This window comes from Egretta garzetta, unplaced genomic scaffold (assembly GCF_000687185.1).
Source record: "Egretta garzetta isolate BGI_Z169 unplaced genomic scaffold, ASM68718v1 scaffold7, whole genome shotgun sequence".
NCBI classification, from domain to species: domain Eukaryota; kingdom Metazoa; phylum Chordata; class Aves; order Pelecaniformes; family Ardeidae; genus Egretta; species Egretta garzetta.
The window spans coordinates 63,898-81,168 of record NW_009260350.1 but is presented as its reverse complement, the minus strand read 5'-3'; the positions used below and the strand labels follow the sequence as shown (position 1 = coordinate 81,168).

Sequence of the window (17,271 nt, the reverse complement as noted above, 5' to 3'; positions counted from 1 at the left end):
CTAGATAGATGCATAGATGCTACATTACTGGGAAGCAGCTAATTATCATTTTCTGATGGTGGTAGGGGAGTAGTTTCATAGGGTGGATCAGTAGGAAAAGAACTGCAGAGCCCTGCTGCTGTGTTTCTGTGCCCCGAGTGCTTTAGAACATGGTCCTCTCAGCTGACCCGATTACTTTACATTTGTGATTAATGTTTACTTGTTTTCCTGACTAGGCCTAAATGAAGTCTGCAACACCTTCATGTCATTCTGCTTTTTTCACATCACCACAGACAGCAGCATAGTATCTGTATAAGTATCTTAGATATATACAGGAAAGCCTTGTACTTTTAAATATGTAAAATTTGAGCAGAGATCCAGATGCAGCCCTCATGTCTTAGTAATAATATTAGCTGAGTTGTTGGGATATACATACATCCTGAGCTAACATAATGGTAGGATTGGCAGGAAGTAAAACCTCAAAGAAGGTGGGATTTGATCCTGTCAGGTGCTTTGCTGCAAGCATTGCAAGAGCCATTAGCTTTGATGTCTAACTGCACCCTGCCGGTGGGCCTGATGGACAAGTTTCCCCAGAAGTGATTCAGGAGTGATTCAGAGGTTAAGGTATAGTTAAATGAAACACAATTGTTTATAGTGTATATTAACTGGCATTGCCTGGACTGATTAATGATCTCTCCTGATCCTGTTATTTCTCCCTGGAATTAAAAGTAAATATGTGGACCTTTAACTATTTTAAAATTACTTTTATCAAGTGTTTTGTTCTTACTCTTTTTTTTTTTTTTTTTTTTTTTTTTTTTTTTACATCTGATAATATATTCTATCAAAAGATTATATAAACTGCACTACTGAGGAATAAAACATACTTCCCAAAGGGTACTGAGCCGTGTTAGGCCTGTACAGGTGAGCCAAGTCAAAGCGTGGGATAATACCACAGTTGTTCTCTTAGCAGATGAGAGAATGGAGATCCTGGGGCTTGAGAACGTTTGTTCAGGAAGTGCAGGAGGTAGTGAGAAATGTAACTCCTGTGATCAGATTAGTGAGAGATGTAACACCTCAACAAATGTTGCAGATCTAGTGAGGGAACTTATGAAACGCAGAGATAAGCAATGGAATCCATGTACATGAATGCAAAAGAAGCAAGTGGGGAGTAAGGACTGTGAATCACTAGGGAAGAGTACATAAGGCAACAAAAGAAATCTGGAAAAAGTATTGGCAAAAATACAGGAAGCAGAGAAAGTACCAAGAAAATTCATAAGATGAAGAAGGAAAACAAAACTAGGAAAGGTATTGTCTTTCTCCAGGACTTCTGGAATAGTCAATTCTTTCCTGAATAGGAACTATGAAACCACATTAGCAATATTTGATGCATCACTAGATCAGTTCAGTATGCACACTTCTGCTTTTATATATAAATTTATATATATACATATGTATTTGTATATATGTATATATGTATGTATATATGTCTATATGTATGTAGCCTGGAGTATTACAGGCTGTTAGAAAACAGGGAAATAAGCCAGCTTGGATGAGACTACTGTTACAGAATGGAATGAAGAGAGTCAAGAAAGTCAACAGTGTCACAGTTCTGTTCTGAATTCTCAAGGAGGCATAGGATTATTTTTTGTTTAAAATTACTCAATAGGTAAACCATTATCAAAAAATAAGGTAAGAAGGATCCTTTAATATTCTGTAGAGGGATATGTTCAGTAGCTTGGATGATTCACTTAGCTTTAGATACCTTTTTTGGAAGACAGATATAAGTCTTACCTATCTCCTGAAAGCATATCGGTGCCTTTTGAAACAGGAGAAGCATAATTTATTTTAAAAGCAGAGGCTTACGTTTCTTCCTGTGTCTGTTCATAACAGAGCAGAAAATGCATGGATGTTTTCCATCTGTGGAGAGGAATAAGACACTGTCCCTTTCTCCTTTGCATACACAAGGACATCCCATCCTCTGGCAGTTTGGGGTTTTTCTTAAATCTTGGTTTATCCTTGTTGATGCCTAAAGCCCCTTTGTTATCTTCCAGAAGCTTTGGTCATCACTGTGGAATTCCTGGTATGAGAAGGCAGAGCGTCAGGGTAGAGAGAAGATCCTTGCTGAACTGCTGTAATCATGAAGACAGTGATTTTAGTTGTCCTAATCATCTTCACTTCGCTGTCTTCAGGTAAGGCTGATGCAGAGAGGTAAAGAAAAAGGTGACCTCTGGATGGGTTACCAGGATACAAACTCTAACATACGCTTTGGGTTTGTTTTCTTCTGTGCAAAGAAGCTGCAGCTAGAACTGTGCCTGTGATTTCCATTTGCCTGTATTTTTCCTGTTTGATCATTGGCAGATGGTGACACTGTTAGTTTGAAGCAGCTTGTTACACTAATTTCTTAGCCATTCAGAGAAGGTTTGTTTCCTTTGAGTAGTTGAGATCTGCGTACTTATTAATGCTGTCAAAATGAATCCGTGTATTTCAAGCTGCTCCCTTCTAAACCCATGACGAGTTCTTTTTTGAATTGCGTTGAATTAATGTCAAAACAATTGGAGTACTAATGTCTGATACTATGCTCAAAGAAATAAAAAATTCAATGTTTTAATTGTAAACATTATTTACTCCAGGCAATATTTTTGTTAATATTAATAGACTGCCAGAGAGCCAAATGCTTAAACATCTGGAATTGACAATGTTAGAGATGATGTGGTGTTTTCTATGCATTCAGTCCTGGTTTTCATTACATGGTGTAAGATTCTCTCAAGTTATGTAACTGCATGCTATTTTCATATATAATAATCATTTTTTTCCTCCTTAAATGCATAGTATTTTCTTGAGAGGTTTATGACGATATATTTCAGAGTAGAAGGCATTTAATAGGAAGAATACAAAATAAGTCATAGTACATCCAAGATGGGATAATTGGAGCCTAAAGCAGAAGAGGAAATTTTGTTGGCATGTCTGGACTACTTGGGATGTAGCTTCATACTCAGTTTAAACTAACCAAGCCCCCAACTTCCCCTGGTAAAGGAGGTTCCACCTTCTCCTTCACTTCTAACTGCATCTTCCTCCTTTCTGCTGGCACTGTTTTTCTTTGGATTTTATAGAGTGTTCCTGTGCAGGTTATTTAATCTCTTTGTTTGGCATCCAGAAATGAAGATAATTCTTACTACCTTCCTGCCTGGAGGAGGTAGGATTGTAAGGATTTTGTTGTTAATTCTTATTCAGTACTCTGTTCAACCCAGTACATGATTCTTCATCATCAGTAACCAAATTGTACCTATTTTTTATCTTTCACGGTGGGTGTTGCCATGGAAGATAAGCCTCTCTATCTTGAGGGAAGTGCAGCAAGTTACTTGTAATTGCTGAGGCAACACTTAGATAGTACACTGTTTAAAAACAGAAGAAGGTCCAAGTCACAGAGTTGCCATTGTTATTTCAAATAGCCCTAGATCCTCACTTCCTGGGTTGAGGGATTTGGTTTACTCTATTATAAAGTAGCATTTAATTGTGAACTTCTTCCAACTTAAAATTTTCATGCTTCTCTGATCTAAGGTTTTCTGACCCTGGAGCTCTGATGTGGGTCTTATTATTTAAAAGCAGGTAGTCCTTGTCTGGAAAGAAAATGGGGAGGAAATACTATTCTCAGAAAGCACGGCGCTCAGTGGGAAATGCTGTTCTAACACAGCATGTAGCTCAGTGCTACATGTGAGACAGCTGGGACTTGAAACACCAGTTACTGCCTGTTTAAAAAAACAACCACCCGCTCTCTAAAGACTAAATTCAACAAAGCTAAAGCAACTTGATCCCCTACCAACATGCTCCCTCCATACTTTTTGTTCTTTTGCAGGCTTGGGTCTAACTCTCTAGAACTTTGTAACAGGAATATTAAGATTGCTGTTGGTAAATTATGCATGGGAATATATGTGTATGAAAGCACCAGAAGAAACTGAAGAGCAAAGGTTAAAAGAATGGCCTGTATTGATACCAAGGACACAACTGACAGCAATAAAACTGATAAACCCTGGGGAATGCAGTGTTTACATCAAGAGTAGAAGGTCTGTGCTCTAAGGTCACATCACAGTTGGCTTGTTAGGAGAAAAACTTCAATCTGATAAGAGGAAGATGGTAACAAGGTTACCCTACGTTGTAAGTGCCATTCCTCTTCTTGCTATCCCAACAAGAAAACAAACCATAGCTATAAAGGTGTCCTTGCATTTGTTTCCTCATTTTGGGTGGCAACCTTGCCTAAAATTCATGAAGGATGCAGCAAGGAAATTCTGAGGCAAAAGATCATGCCATAATAATTTTTGATTCTTGAAAAATCTACCTAAAAACTAGGTTGTTGCTGCTACTCAGGAGGAAGCAAAGAGACATAGTAAAGGTTCAACAGCAAACATTCATTGTCCTCCATGTTGGGCAAAAGTGATCTTGGTAAGACTGCTTGGGCACATCTCTTGGATGCCTGTAAGCATGTGGATATGTGAGTGTAAGTAAGTGAGCAGAATCAACTTACTTGTGAAGTTAAATAAAATAACTTCCCTCTTCCATAAGGTCTTAAACTGAGGGGTGTGGTTTTTTTTTACTAAATCCTACAAATCTTGACTTCTTTTTTTGACCCTACAGGGAAGAAGTTCCGATGGTGCACCCTTTCTGACCTAGAACAGAGAAAGTGTGCTGAACTGTCCAAAGCACTTATGGCTGTGCTGCCCCTTGCTACTGTCAATTCGTTTGCTAGGATCTCTTGCATCAGAGCCCACAATACATATGACTGCATTGATAAAATCAGGGTGAGTTCACAGAGAATTTTAAAACTGATTTTGAGTTCAAATCCTCCTTTGAAGAAGTAAGTGGTAAAGAGACTCCATGGGAGAATAAAACGATGCTGAAATTATGGTATTGCATATATGACAAAGTACACAGTAGCTTGAGAGGCAAGAATTAAAACCTGTGAGTGTTCTGCTAGATGTACTGTATTATCCCTTGCAATCTCCAGGAAATAAGTAAAAAGCTGCTTGGATATAAATGGACAAAACCAAACTACTAAATTAAAACATACTCAGAGCATTCCCCTTGCTTGTGGGTTTTGGTCCTACTCAGACTATAATGAATATTTTCTCTTCCCTTTCTTCCCTGCTATTTTTAGCCCCTAGACAGTTTTCTCTGAAGTAAAGTGCATTTTTTCATATCAAAATCTTTTAATTTTAATAATATTAGACATCAGACATTTTGTATGTGTAAGCTCATGTAATTGACCAGTTCTGAAGTGAAATTTTCATAATGCTATATGCTTTGAAAAAATCTAATGCTTTGAAAAACTAATGAAAAAGGAAGAAAAGCATTTGCTGGAGAATAATTTCATTAACATACCTAAAATTTCATTTGGGATAGAGAATTTCAGTTTCCATCTTTATTCAGTCCCAGTTGCCTTCAGTGGAGCTCAAATCTGGCTTGGAAAACAAAACAAATAAAACCTTTCTTGTTGGTTCAGGGTATAATTTATTTTGGGTTTTCATTCAGTACTGTAACCCTTGTTAATAAACTTCAGTTCCACTTTCTGAATTATGGAAAGATAACAGCCAGGAGAACTCTGAGAAGTATTTGGGGTCTTGGGGGAGCAGTAGGAGGAAATAGGGGTTGCCTTTCTCTTCAGTTGGCATCAGAATTGTGGTTTTGGAATGGAAGGCCCAAAGAAGAGGTGGGAAAGGATGTTACTGGAAAAGAACTGGTATTTTTTGAAGGTAACTCAGCCTTCACTGGTAACATTTCACCATGCTTAGTAGTAGGGATTCAATTAAAAGCAAAGCAAATGCTTGTAAAAATCACTGGTTGCTACTTCTCAGGCAGAAACTCTGCTCTTGAAGCTGCTCTGTTTCCCTGTGAACACACTTGTTTTGAGGGTTTTGCTGTTGTTTTTAAGGTGAATAAAGCAGATGCTGCCTCCTTGGATGCTGGAGATGTTTACTCTGCTGTAAAGCTATATGGTTTGACAGTGGTGGCAAAAGAGATCTACGATCAAGGTAGGTTCATAAAGCAAAAGAATAAGCTGTGCTTCTGATATGGCTAATAAATTGCTGTGCAGTGAAAGGCAAAGCTCAAGGATTCTTGAAAAACATCTATACATTTTCGTTAACTTTATAGGAGCATGGAGGTGACTAACTTGGTGATGATGAATAAAATACCAGTGGTGCTTTGTATCTGGTGGCCTTTCTGTCTGTGGTACCGTCACTATGACAAACTGTCTGTATCTACCCCTGCCTGCAGCACTAGTGCACTGGAGTTCTACATCCTGTAGGGAATAAGAAGGGTTTTATTCCATCTGTTTCAGTTCTTATACCATACTCTTTACTAATGTAACTGAACATTTACTAGCGGTTCTTTAAAAGATTAGCTTCTCATGAATTCTCTCCTCCTCAACCTAAAAAGACAAGAAGATAAGGTGGAGAATTTTCATTCCTGGCAGACCTGGACAGTCTGTGCAATGAATGATGTATAAGGCAAGAATAAATAAGTCTGAGCCAAAGTCAAGCATACAGTAGGAAATATTTGTGGGACATGATTCTGAGAAGGAAGCCAAATTAGCAGATGGATGTAGGAAGACACCAGTGAGGGGACAGTATGAGAATAGAAGAGAATTTTGTTTTGGCTGCAGAACCATGAAATCATAGTGGGATTGATATGTTTCAGGTGGTATGTTCTGAGGAGAAGAAATAGGAGTTCTTTCTATTACAATACCTAAGCAGTGTGATACAAATGTTCAAAATTGCTGAGAAGTGATTGCATTGGATGATGGAGCTGGATGATCTTGTAAGCCTTTTCTACCAGATTTTTATGTTCTTGCTTTGTGCATCACTTGCATCGCTCAGATTGACAAGGTGCCATGTAGCCGGTATATGATAAAGTTCCTGGCATGAGTACCTGTGTTTCACATGCCTAAGACTTTTTTTCCTTAGCTATGTTCACAGGAGTGGCTGAACTCCTGTACACAGATGGAAGCTGCAGAATTGGGACTTAGTTATTTCTGTTACATATTTTGTCCTATTGCAGGAAATTGTGTGTTTGCTGTGGCCACTGCCAAACGAGGAACTCTGAATATCCAGAGGCTACAAGGTGTGCGCAGCTGCCACAATGGAGCCAGATGGACATCAGGCTGGAATATTCCACTTGGCTTTCTCCTTGCAAGAAATTATCTTTCCTGGGATGAGGCGCAACCTCTGAGCCAAGGTGGGTGATAGGAGCCATAGGACTATGTCTCTGCCCTCAGCAAAAGTGAGTGAAATGCAAGCAGGTGTAGATTGAACTGAGCTGCATGGAAACTGAAGGACTTTGTGGATGAGATATCTTCTTGCAGTGTTTTTGATGCTGGCTTTTATCTCGCTTCAAAACTTTTCTAGTGATCTCAAAGCAGCAGAATTGTTATCAAAACAGGAAATCTTTGTGTTTTGTATGCAACAAGAAACAAATTTTTGCAGTATCTAGCCAGCACAAGGATGGTTTCAACCAAACTAAATTTGATGATTTTGTTTCCAGCAAATGTTTCAAATTTGAAATGTAGACAATGAAGCTACATTTGCTGATTTATTTATTTTTTTTTAAAGCACCATAGTCCTAGTTATGCCCATAATATGTTTGGCCCCTTTTCTTTCTTCCATTTTTCCCCACTTGACTTTCTTGCTTTCTTTTTGTTGGTGGTTTTTTTTTTTTTTTTTTCCCCTATATCTGCAGTAATCAGTGAGTATTTCAATGCAAGTTGCATCCCTGGGGTTGGTGTTGCTGCTCCTCGACTGTGCGCACTCTGCCAAGGACAAAAATCCTATGTCAGGGACAAGAACCACTTCTGTGAGACAAGCAGTAATGAACCTTTCTATGACTCTGAGGGAGCCTTCAGGTGAGCTCTGTGACACTTGCACTGAACTTACCTTTGGGGAAAGAGAACTTGTGAGGGAGGACAAGCCAGGTGACATGTCAATAGGATGGCATTTGTCTTCCTGCAGGTGCTTGAAGAATGGAGTGGCAGATGTTGCCTTTTTAGATCATCTAGCAATTATGAGTGCCACAGGTAATCCTAAAAACTCAGATTCCTTTTAACCTCTGGCTGTGTTCTTTCCTGCATGGGAGTTGGGGTATATCCAGGGAAAATTCAGTCCCTGCAAGCAGTTCAGTGGTATTTCTTGGCTCTCCACACAAGTCAGAAAGAAACAGAAAAGGAAAGAGTAAGTGAGCAACAATTGCTCACAGGAGATTCTTAGAATGGGAGCACACAGATATGTTTATACAGGTGATTTCTTTACCCTAAAGTCTCTGATGCAGCTGTCAGTATTTGCATTGCCTGAGTTATAAGATTCCTTTGAAAATTCAGTGTATTAAGCAGCTAAAGTGTATTTTTAAACTGGTTTGTATTTTTAAACTCAGTTGAGCTCTGAATTGATGTTTTTGAAGGTGATTAGCAGTAGTATTTGTGGGTAAGTATTTTAAACAAACGTATTTACAGGGGTACAGTTTAAAGAGTATATTGGAGTACCTACAGCTCAGTTCCCTGTCTGTTAAGAGAAGAGCATATCAGAGACAGCTTTCTCAGTTGTGCTTGGTACACTGTGCTGCTTGGATAATCATTGAGCAACTTCTTCTGAAAAATGTTTTACCTTCCATCTCTGTGCCTGCTGTGAAGTCATGTCTCACTTCATAGATTCATGAGTGTCCTGTTGTTTCAGAGTCAGAACAACAGGACTTTGAACTCTTATGTCCTGATGGGACTACAGCTGAGCTGACTGAATACAGCACCTGTAACTTGGGCAAGGGGCCTGGCCGTGGCATCATCACACGCCACAACTTCCAGAAGATTACCAACAAATTTCTTGCCATGATCCAAGTGAGTGGATATTATAAGCTGTATATCTCCAGACACAGGCTTGTCTTCCATCTTTTTGTGGAGATTACCACCCAGTTTGCTTGCTTTCTTGAGAAATTTATAGTTAGTGTGAAAAAGGACTGAAAATTGGTTGTTCTGGGGAAGGATCCTGTATTGGCTTCTGGAAGAAGGTTTTTACTTCTCTGTAAAGTGTTCTTCTGTAGCAGGGTGGAAATAAATAAGTGAAGAAGGGGAAGATGCCATAACATCCAAGCTGGAAAATGGCTAATGGTGTTCATCCTGCCCTGGAACTTAGGTGAATCTTACATAGCTGAGGGAGGTACCTAGGTTCAGGCAGGGTTCACCTTTGTTCCCCTCCTTTTCTCAACTTATAAATAGTATCTGTTACCTTGACATCCAGGAATCTATTTGAAGCTGAACCTGAAATGCATATTTAAATGCAAATTTAAAGAATTTATGAAGCTATCTGGCCTTTAAAATAGCCCAGCAGACAGCAAATAATTCAACCCAGTGGGCTGGGTTGTGCTGTCACACAGAGTCTGGTAGATAGCAGTTGTACAAAATCTCTTCTTTATTGAGAGATCTTCATATGCCTTTGTCAGTGCACTTACTTATAAACATGTATCTATCTTAGCTGTGTTCCCCCATGCATAGCAATGACTATGCAGCAGTGCTCCTAGTACGCTTCTCAGTGCTTTCTTCTCTTCCAGTACCATCAGGCAGAACAGAGCTATTTTGCACATGGTACTTCCCCATCATAAAGCACAAGATATCTTGCACCCCTTTACTGCACTGATCTTTATCACAAATATTTCTCACTCAGCTATACTCCCTCAGTTGCTTTTCCAGGGTAGGAGACATTGAGCACAGCCCAATAAATTTGAATAACTAAGATGGGAAAAAATTCTTCAGAAAAGTAAATCACGTAATGCTTTTAGGACTGGAACCATCCACTCGCTGCGGTGTCTGTGGGCTTTGTCCCAGTGTGATGGAACTGAGTGCTATGTTACAAACCATTGATATGAAGGGTGAGGAAGATGAGGCTGCCTGTTACTGGGAGGATGAGCAGATTTGTTGCAATTAAAAGTGTTGTTCTTGTCCTAGCGCCTTTTCGGGCGAAAAGGAAAGGAAAGAGCCAGGTTTGAACTCTTCACTTCATCACCCTTCGGGGGAAAGAACCTACTGTTCCGGGATGCTACTCAACACCTGCAGCTTCTTGAGGAGCAGCTAGAAATTGCCTATGTCCTTGGTCTGGACTATATAGCTCTCCTTAAGGGACTAGGCCATGAAGGTAAGAAGCCTTCCAGAGGACTGTAGCTAAGTAAAGGGAAGAAAAAGTTCTCTTTCCATGTTATTCCTCCTTGCTAGGCAGAAGTGCATAGACCTAAACATCCCCTTAACAAAGAACAGATTGGTGTATAGGTGACATGATCTCACTGTGCTCCTTCCTTCTAATGCAGGGAGCTCTTTGGACAACAGTGTTGTGCGTTGGTGCTGCATCAGTGACGCTGAACTTCGCAAATGTGAGGAGTGGGCACTGAGCATCAAATCCTACCCACTGGTCTGTGTCCAAGCAACTTCCATGACCAAATGCATTGAAATGATCAAGGTAGGAGACTCCCTTTGGTCAGAGGACATGATAAGACCGCACAGGGTGTGTATGTCCTTGCCTGAGCTGAACAATAGGAAAACCAGCTTGTACACTAGAGGAACCAGTGGGAATGAGAGGGAGTTTATGCAGGGGAATTTCCAGCCAGCGGGGAAGTACAGCTGCTTGGTTACACAATTTATGCAAACGTTGGTTTTGTTATTTTCTGTAATGCTCTTGGCAGAGTAGTGAGGCTGATGCAGTCACCCTGGATGCAACGCATGTCTACATTGCAGGGAGGTGTGGTTTGGTGCCTGTAGCTGCCGAATGTTATGGTAAGTTCTCATGTGACCTTAGCATAAGGGAGGGAATCAAAACAGTACCATTAAAAATATAGTTAAATTTCTGCCATTTGTGATGTTTTATGGTGGAAGCAGGAATCAATATATATGTCCAAATACTCTTCCCAGCTCTTCCACTAACTGGCTCTAGCATTTGGTCTGGCTGTTTGTTATATCTCTTCTGTAAAAGGGACAGAGATGCTGATGTGGCTCAAGAGGATTGCAAGATTTTTGATGGGGTGCTGGCATGTAATAAGAATGACAGCAGTCACAAGGTCCTTAATGGTTGTCTCTCCTCTCCAGGGGGAGATTGTGACCCAGCTGCTAAGAGCACAGAGGAAACAGGGAAACTAATTCATCTTAAACGCAAAGGTAACAGGACAACTTTGAGAAGGCAGAAGGCTTAGATTTTCCTGAAGCTGCCTGTAGGATTTATGTAGGAATGCATCTGCATGTTGGTTTGGGAAAGAAATTGCTGTGCATGTTCTGTAGGAGCTCTACAGATAATGCCGGGCTGCTAGGACAAGAGCTTTGTGGCTAAGCAAAGAATGCAGATCCTCTACTGTAACTGAAGGTATCATGATGGAATGAGGGAGGGAAGAGGGGGGGCTGTACTTGTCTGCAACACCTAATAGCCTTGGTATAACTGGTTGTTGTCATTGTTTTATAGCACTGCCACCAGTTTATGCTGTTGCACTGGCTAAGAAAAATGCCAAACAGATTAACATGCGTAACCTTAGGGGAAGGCGATCCTGCCACAGTCACCTGTATAGTCCCGGAGGATGGTTACTGCTTTCCAGATACACAGTGGGAGCTCTGGAGAATGATACTGAGAACTGTGACATTGGCTCTGGTAAGGGCTGCTCTGGGTTATCTATTGACTAGACCATGGAAATCTGAAGCCCCAAATTTGGGAGTAAAATGGAGACGGGGCCAGGAGGATTTGACCAGCAAGTGGTGGTTGCAGTCTTAGAGGGTGTTGAAGCAGTTCTTCCTCCTATCACACTGTGTGTGATACTTCATGCTATTTAGCCCTCTTCTTGCTAGATGTTGGGATGGAATTCCATTCCTGTCTTTTCCTATGTGTGAAGAGGCTTTGGAATACCTTGACCTAATCTCACCTCAGTTGTCTTCACTCAGTTTATCAGAATTACTTTTGGAAGGGCTGCATGCCAGGAGCAGATGGAAACCTGTGCAAGGTGTGCGTTGGAGGCAGTGAGGTGGAAGGGGCTCGAGTATCTAGCAGATGTGCTGCAAGTCACAACGAACGTTACTATGGCAATATGGGAGCACTCAGGTAAGCCTTTTGTCAGAGTCAGAAATGCAGAGCGAGAGCCAGAATTGGCTTATTATTTTGCTGATGGCTTTCTCTGGAGTTTGTGTGTGGGTTTTTTTTGTTTGTTTTTTTGTTTGTTTTTTTTTTAAGCAACTGGCTGTATAAACTTTTGCTAGTATGTATTTTGTTCTGGTTGCAGTTGCTATGGGATGTTCAGCTGTCTTGGTGATTTAAAACAGTCATGAAACCATTTCCAGAGCAAGACAATGCTTCCAAACATGTAAGGCTTAGAGCATTGGTACTGACTCAAAGAGAAGGGATGAAAGATAGTTATAAGGTCAGAGAGCAGAGGTGATGCGATAAGAAGCAGTGTAGGGTACAAGAGGTAATTAAATAGACTGGAGAGATTTAAGAAAAAACATAGTTGAAGCAGAGGCAGAGAAGAGTATTAAAGGTGAAAGCACTGTTATAGAACATATGTAATGCATTTAGTTGAATTACATTCTCTTTCCTGGCTAGGCACAGGTGGGGCTGTGTGGACTTTGTGCCACAACTTTGACTTGGGAGCCACTTTGAGGGATGAAAGGGATTGTCTTGTCAAATATGCGAACACTATCCACTACGGTCTATACTGACATCACTGACTTGTTCCATATAACCACTAAGTCATTACAGATGAAGGGGATACTTCCAGCTACTCCTGTTTTAGCTTCAGATGACTGCCCAAACGTCAGTCATCATGTAGTGGCTGTCTCTGATAACTTTTTGGTTTTTTTCTGCACTAGGTGTCTAGTTGGCAATCCCAGTGGAAGAAGCTTTGGAGATGTAGCTTTCCTGGAACACTCTAACCTACTCCAGAACATAGAGAGTGAGATGCAGCTATTCTCTTTTCCTTTGAGAATGTTCATTCGCATCAGTTACTTCCCACACAGTGACTATCACTCATGAGGATCATCTTTCACAGGTTTAATCTAGGTCCATGAAATTTTGTTTGTGACTAGAAAATTGCAAGAACCTTCCTGCATGTAGGTGTTCCAGTAAAGCTCAAAGTTCAGTTTTAGAGGGGAAAGGGGAAGGATGTGCAAAGAGTGCAAAGACCAAGGTGTGTGTTGGGGTGGTAATTGTCCTTGGAGATCACACTAATTTTTGGAAAGCTCAAAGCTTTAAAAAGCGAGTGACCTTTCCCACCAGGCTTTCTCCCATAGGCAGCCATAGTGCATGTACCTGTTATTTTTAATCAGTTTCAAGAATGGAAGTGGCAGATAAGGGCAATACTGTGGGCTGTTTATGCTGGGAGATGTTCTAGGGCTTCATCATGACACAGCAACCTCCTCATGTTGTTTCACAGGAACTTACGGAATAAACAGTCCAAATAGCTTAATAGGTAAAAATGCCGCAAATTATTTTGCCTTTCACAGTTTCTAAAACAACAGCGTTACTACACTGTGAAATGTTTAAATTCCTCTGGGAAATACTGATCTTTGCAGCAGCCTAGCAATTGGATTTTGCTGATGAAAATCGTTTTGGTTACAGTTGCTTAAATCCCCTCCATTTCTTAAATTATGCCTGCTGCTCTAACAGCCAAAATATGCTGCCTTTTCATAGAGGTGAAGAGAATGGGAACCCCCATCATGTTCAGTCTAATAAAGCACACCAAAATTCTAATTTAGGCAATTTTAGTAACAGAAGAGACTTCTCTAAGCGAGGAGTCTAAAATCAAGTGGAGGTATAAGGTCCTGGAAACCCACAGGAATTCATGCAGCAATGAGCAGTTTCTTTGGGTACACAAGGGATGTGCAGGCTGAATTGCTTTGTTTTCAGACAGCGATCTGATTACAGATGAAAATGAGGCATGATAAGCTGTTCGTATGCCTTGATATTACTCTAGTTTTTAGTTGATAGGTGCAGCTTAAGTTCACTGACCTGTTTCCCCAGTGAAAACACTACCCTGTTCCTAATAAATGACCACGTAGCATGCTGCATTTGTTTTGAACATCTTAACTAAACTAACATCTTGCATGAGATTCACCCTGTCTCCTAGTTTCATTTTTTAAAATTATTTGCTTTCACTTCATCTTCTTTCAGATCTGGACAGCTCTGGTTGGGCAAAAGGTTATACCCCTATTGACTTTGAACTGTTGTGTCCGGATGGAACACGTGCTGCAGTCACAGAATGGGCAGGCTGTAACCTTGGCCCCATTCCCCCTAGCACAGTCATGACTCGACCAGTCACTGTCACTAAGATCTATGATTTTCTAATGAAATCCCAGGTAAGGCAGATAACAGGGAAATAGCATGTTAGCACTTGTTATGTACGACTGCTAAAACCCCTTTCAAGATCAAAAACTTTCTATACTAAATATAAAAGGTGCCTTCAGGTCCAGTATGAAAGAATTAAGAATGTGCATGGAGATTGAGGAAATAATTATTTGGATTCTCTGAAGGGGCATTTTGGCACCAGTTGCCATTCCACAGTGGTCATACTTTTGCTGAAAAATAAGCCACTGCAAAACTGCATCTTTTTGTACAGATAAGGAAAGTGCTAGGTGAAAGTGGAACCTTTTTTCTACTAGATCTTGCTATGAAGCTAAGGGTCACCAGCTTAACCTTGCTATTTATGAACCAAGCTGTGTAATTTATTTATTTTCTGTTTAGGAATCGCTGGGAAGCAAACTGGATTCTGAATTCCAGCTGTTTCAGTCATGGAAGTATGGTGAAAATGATCTGCTTTTCAAAGATACTACTCAGTACCTTGTTCATGCAAGTCACATGAGCTATCAGGAAATTCTTGGAGCGTCTTTCTTTCAGCTGGCAGAATCAGTGTTTAACTGTACACCTGCAGGTGAAGTCAAGTTCTGAATTTTGAGTTAGAGAAAACTGCAAAGCAGGAAGCCTTCTGTGCAGAGCTATTGCCCTTTTGTTTAGTCTGAATGGAGAAGTATGTTCTGCATAATCCTGTTAGTAATAATTTTCCAAGTAGTTCTGTGTTTGGAGCTCCTTTAGAGCCTCTTACAATTCCTCTCCAAAAGCACTGAGCCTGGAGCTTTGCAGGAACAGAATAACCAATACATTTTAGAACAAATGGGAGGTTATTGAAATTGTACTGGTTTACTCCCACTCTGAAATTTTTCCCTTCAGTTCCCTTCAGTTCTGGGAAAAGGGAATATAATGTTCTTTTGGATATGACAAACTTGGGAAAAAGATAAGAAATTTATATTTAATTCTTGAATTAACCTCAAAATAAGTTAAATATTTTCCTTTTCTAAAAAGAGTGCACTAGAGAACTCAAGATCAAAACCTTTATAAACTTAAGGGATGGGTTTTTCATTATTCTCCACTGAGAGCTGTATGAAGCCTGCATTTAGCTATCACAAAAACTGAAACTGTCTATGAGCCAGGGTCAAGCTGTTTTGGGATCTGAAAATCTGTACTGAAGTAAATGAAGATTACACAGTAAGTTAGACTTCTGTGAGTCTAAGTTGCTAAAGAGCTAAAATTCAAAGGGGGAAATTTACTTCTATTCTGCTATTTTGGTGAATAGTATCTGAAGAATTTATTTTTAAAGCTGATAGCATCTTTAAGTATGTACTTTCTTACTTGTTTGTAGGCATCTTAGACTTCTGCAAACAGGATATCTGTGCATCCTCATCGAACTGACAGCTAATACAGAGGCTTTGCAAGGCACATGCACCGCCATCAATGTTGAAAACAAGGAAATATGCAAGTTCAACCTGTCCAAAGAAATCAGCAAGGAAACAGTCATCTCTAGAAATGTATGCCGAATACTCTTGTCTTTTTTTTCTTTTTTTTAAAGCAGATTTTATGTTTATGATAATGTAATATTACTCATATGTCACCCCTTTCTTGTTCGGAGCGTTGCATCACATGGAAGAGCACAGGCCAGTCTGCATAACCTACAGCACAGAACTATGATCAGCAATTCTGTACAACTACTATGGAGAAATTGGCATTTTTGTGGAAATAGCAGGGCCAATACCATGGACTAAAATACAGACTGTCATGAGTGGCACAGGTTAGTCGGTAGCAGTTTGCCTTGCTTGTCTTATACACTGTTTCCATGCAAAAAAAAAAATAATCAAGTGACATTTTGATAGGTGCAGCACTGTCCTCCTGTATCCATGGCTTTGGTTGCAGCTAGAGAGATAGTCCTTGCTGAATACACATATATGCTATAGGTTGTATATGTAGTTGCTATCAGAATCGTTAGTCTTTTTTGCTTTTAACTGGGAAGAATGTGTTTGCTTTTTAACTAAGGATTTATACCAGTAAATCAAAACTTTTTTTTCTCACTAATTAATGTATTAGGGCATCTAATAGCCAGCAGAACTAGATGCTTGCAGCCTTAGGGTAAAGGAAAGCGATGGATATTCATCCTTGTCAAAACCTCCAACCATTACTTTATAGTACTTCAATGCTTTGAATCTATGATTCTATGAAGTGTCAAAATATGATTTATCAATTAAACAGCATTGGTTCTACAAGCAGAAACTGCCTGAATGTGACATGAAGTCTTTTGAACAGAACGTGTAAGGTATTCGTTTTGCCTGTTAGTGGATCAAGATGTAGAGTGGATGGCTCTTCACGGGCTGGGCTCATTTCAGTTTGCACGAGTGTTATCACCTTCTGCTCCCATGCACCCTGAACCAGGCAAGGTTAAGATTTTTAATTTAAAAAAAAATAATTTACAAATTCTTCACCCAAAACTTTCCAGTCCCTGCTACATGTATTGCAGTTGTATCAACCTCAGCTAGCAATAAATGAGATGCAAATGGTTAAGAGAGGCCAGCTGCAATAAAGTCAACGTATCTGCCATATAAAGGACAAAACACTGAAAACCCCTCCACCAAAAACAACAAAGTGAGGCAGCAGTAAAGTACTCTTTACTTTAAGTAAAATGCACTGCTAAGAATACCTGGTTTTAAACAGTTTGTTCCATGCCTAGCTTGTCCTTCCTGTTCTTTGGTTTACAGTCGCCCCTCTCCTCCCCCTTTTCATTTCCCTTTTCACAAGGAGTCACATAGAGAGGACAAGGGGGAATGGACACAAGTTACTCTTGGGGAGATTCCAATTGGACATGAGAGGGAAATTTTTCACCATGAGAACAGTCGACCATTGGAGTAATCTCCCCAGGGAAGTGGTTGACTCCGCTACATTGGACACTTTCAAGACTCAGCTGGACAGGGTGCTGGGCCAT

The 17,271-nt window shown here is 40.1% G+C and overlaps 1 protein-coding gene across 1 annotated transcript; it reads left to right on the top strand.

Annotated features, from left to right (window-relative positions):
* Nucleotides 1-2,116: 2,116 nt before the first annotated feature.
* LOC104129842 (melanotransferrin-like) lies at nt 2,117-16,079 on the top strand. The gene is made up of 17 exons (XM_035898407.1): nt 2,117-2,168; nt 4,609-4,772; nt 5,903-6,002; nt 7,030-7,206; nt 7,708-7,870; nt 7,977-8,041; nt 8,694-8,851; nt 9,956-10,142; nt 10,312-10,460; nt 10,684-10,774; nt 11,084-11,152; nt 11,451-11,633; nt 11,921-12,077; nt 12,842-12,924; nt 14,142-14,326; nt 14,712-14,898; nt 15,931-16,079. Exons 1-17 carry the CDS (start codon nt 2,117-2,119, stop codon nt 15,987-15,989), a joined length of 2,229 nt encoding a protein of 742 aa, XP_035754300.1. The 3' UTR covers nt 15,990-16,079.
* The last annotated feature ends 1,192 nt before the right edge of the window (nt 16,080-17,271 follow it).

Coding starts and splice junctions, on each gene's coding strand:
- LOC104129842 (XM_035898407.1), top strand. CDS start 2,117: ATGAAGACAGTGATTTTAGTTGTCCTAATCATCTTCACTTCGCTGTCT. Junction 8,852..9,955: donor AATTTCTTGCCATGATCCAA/GTGAGTGGATAT, acceptor TTCTTGTCCTAG/CGCCTTTTCGGGCGAAAAGG. Junction 10,775..11,083: donor TGTAGCTGCCGAATGTTATG/GTAAGTTCTCAT, acceptor TCTCCTCTCCAG/GGGGAGATTGTGACCCAGCT.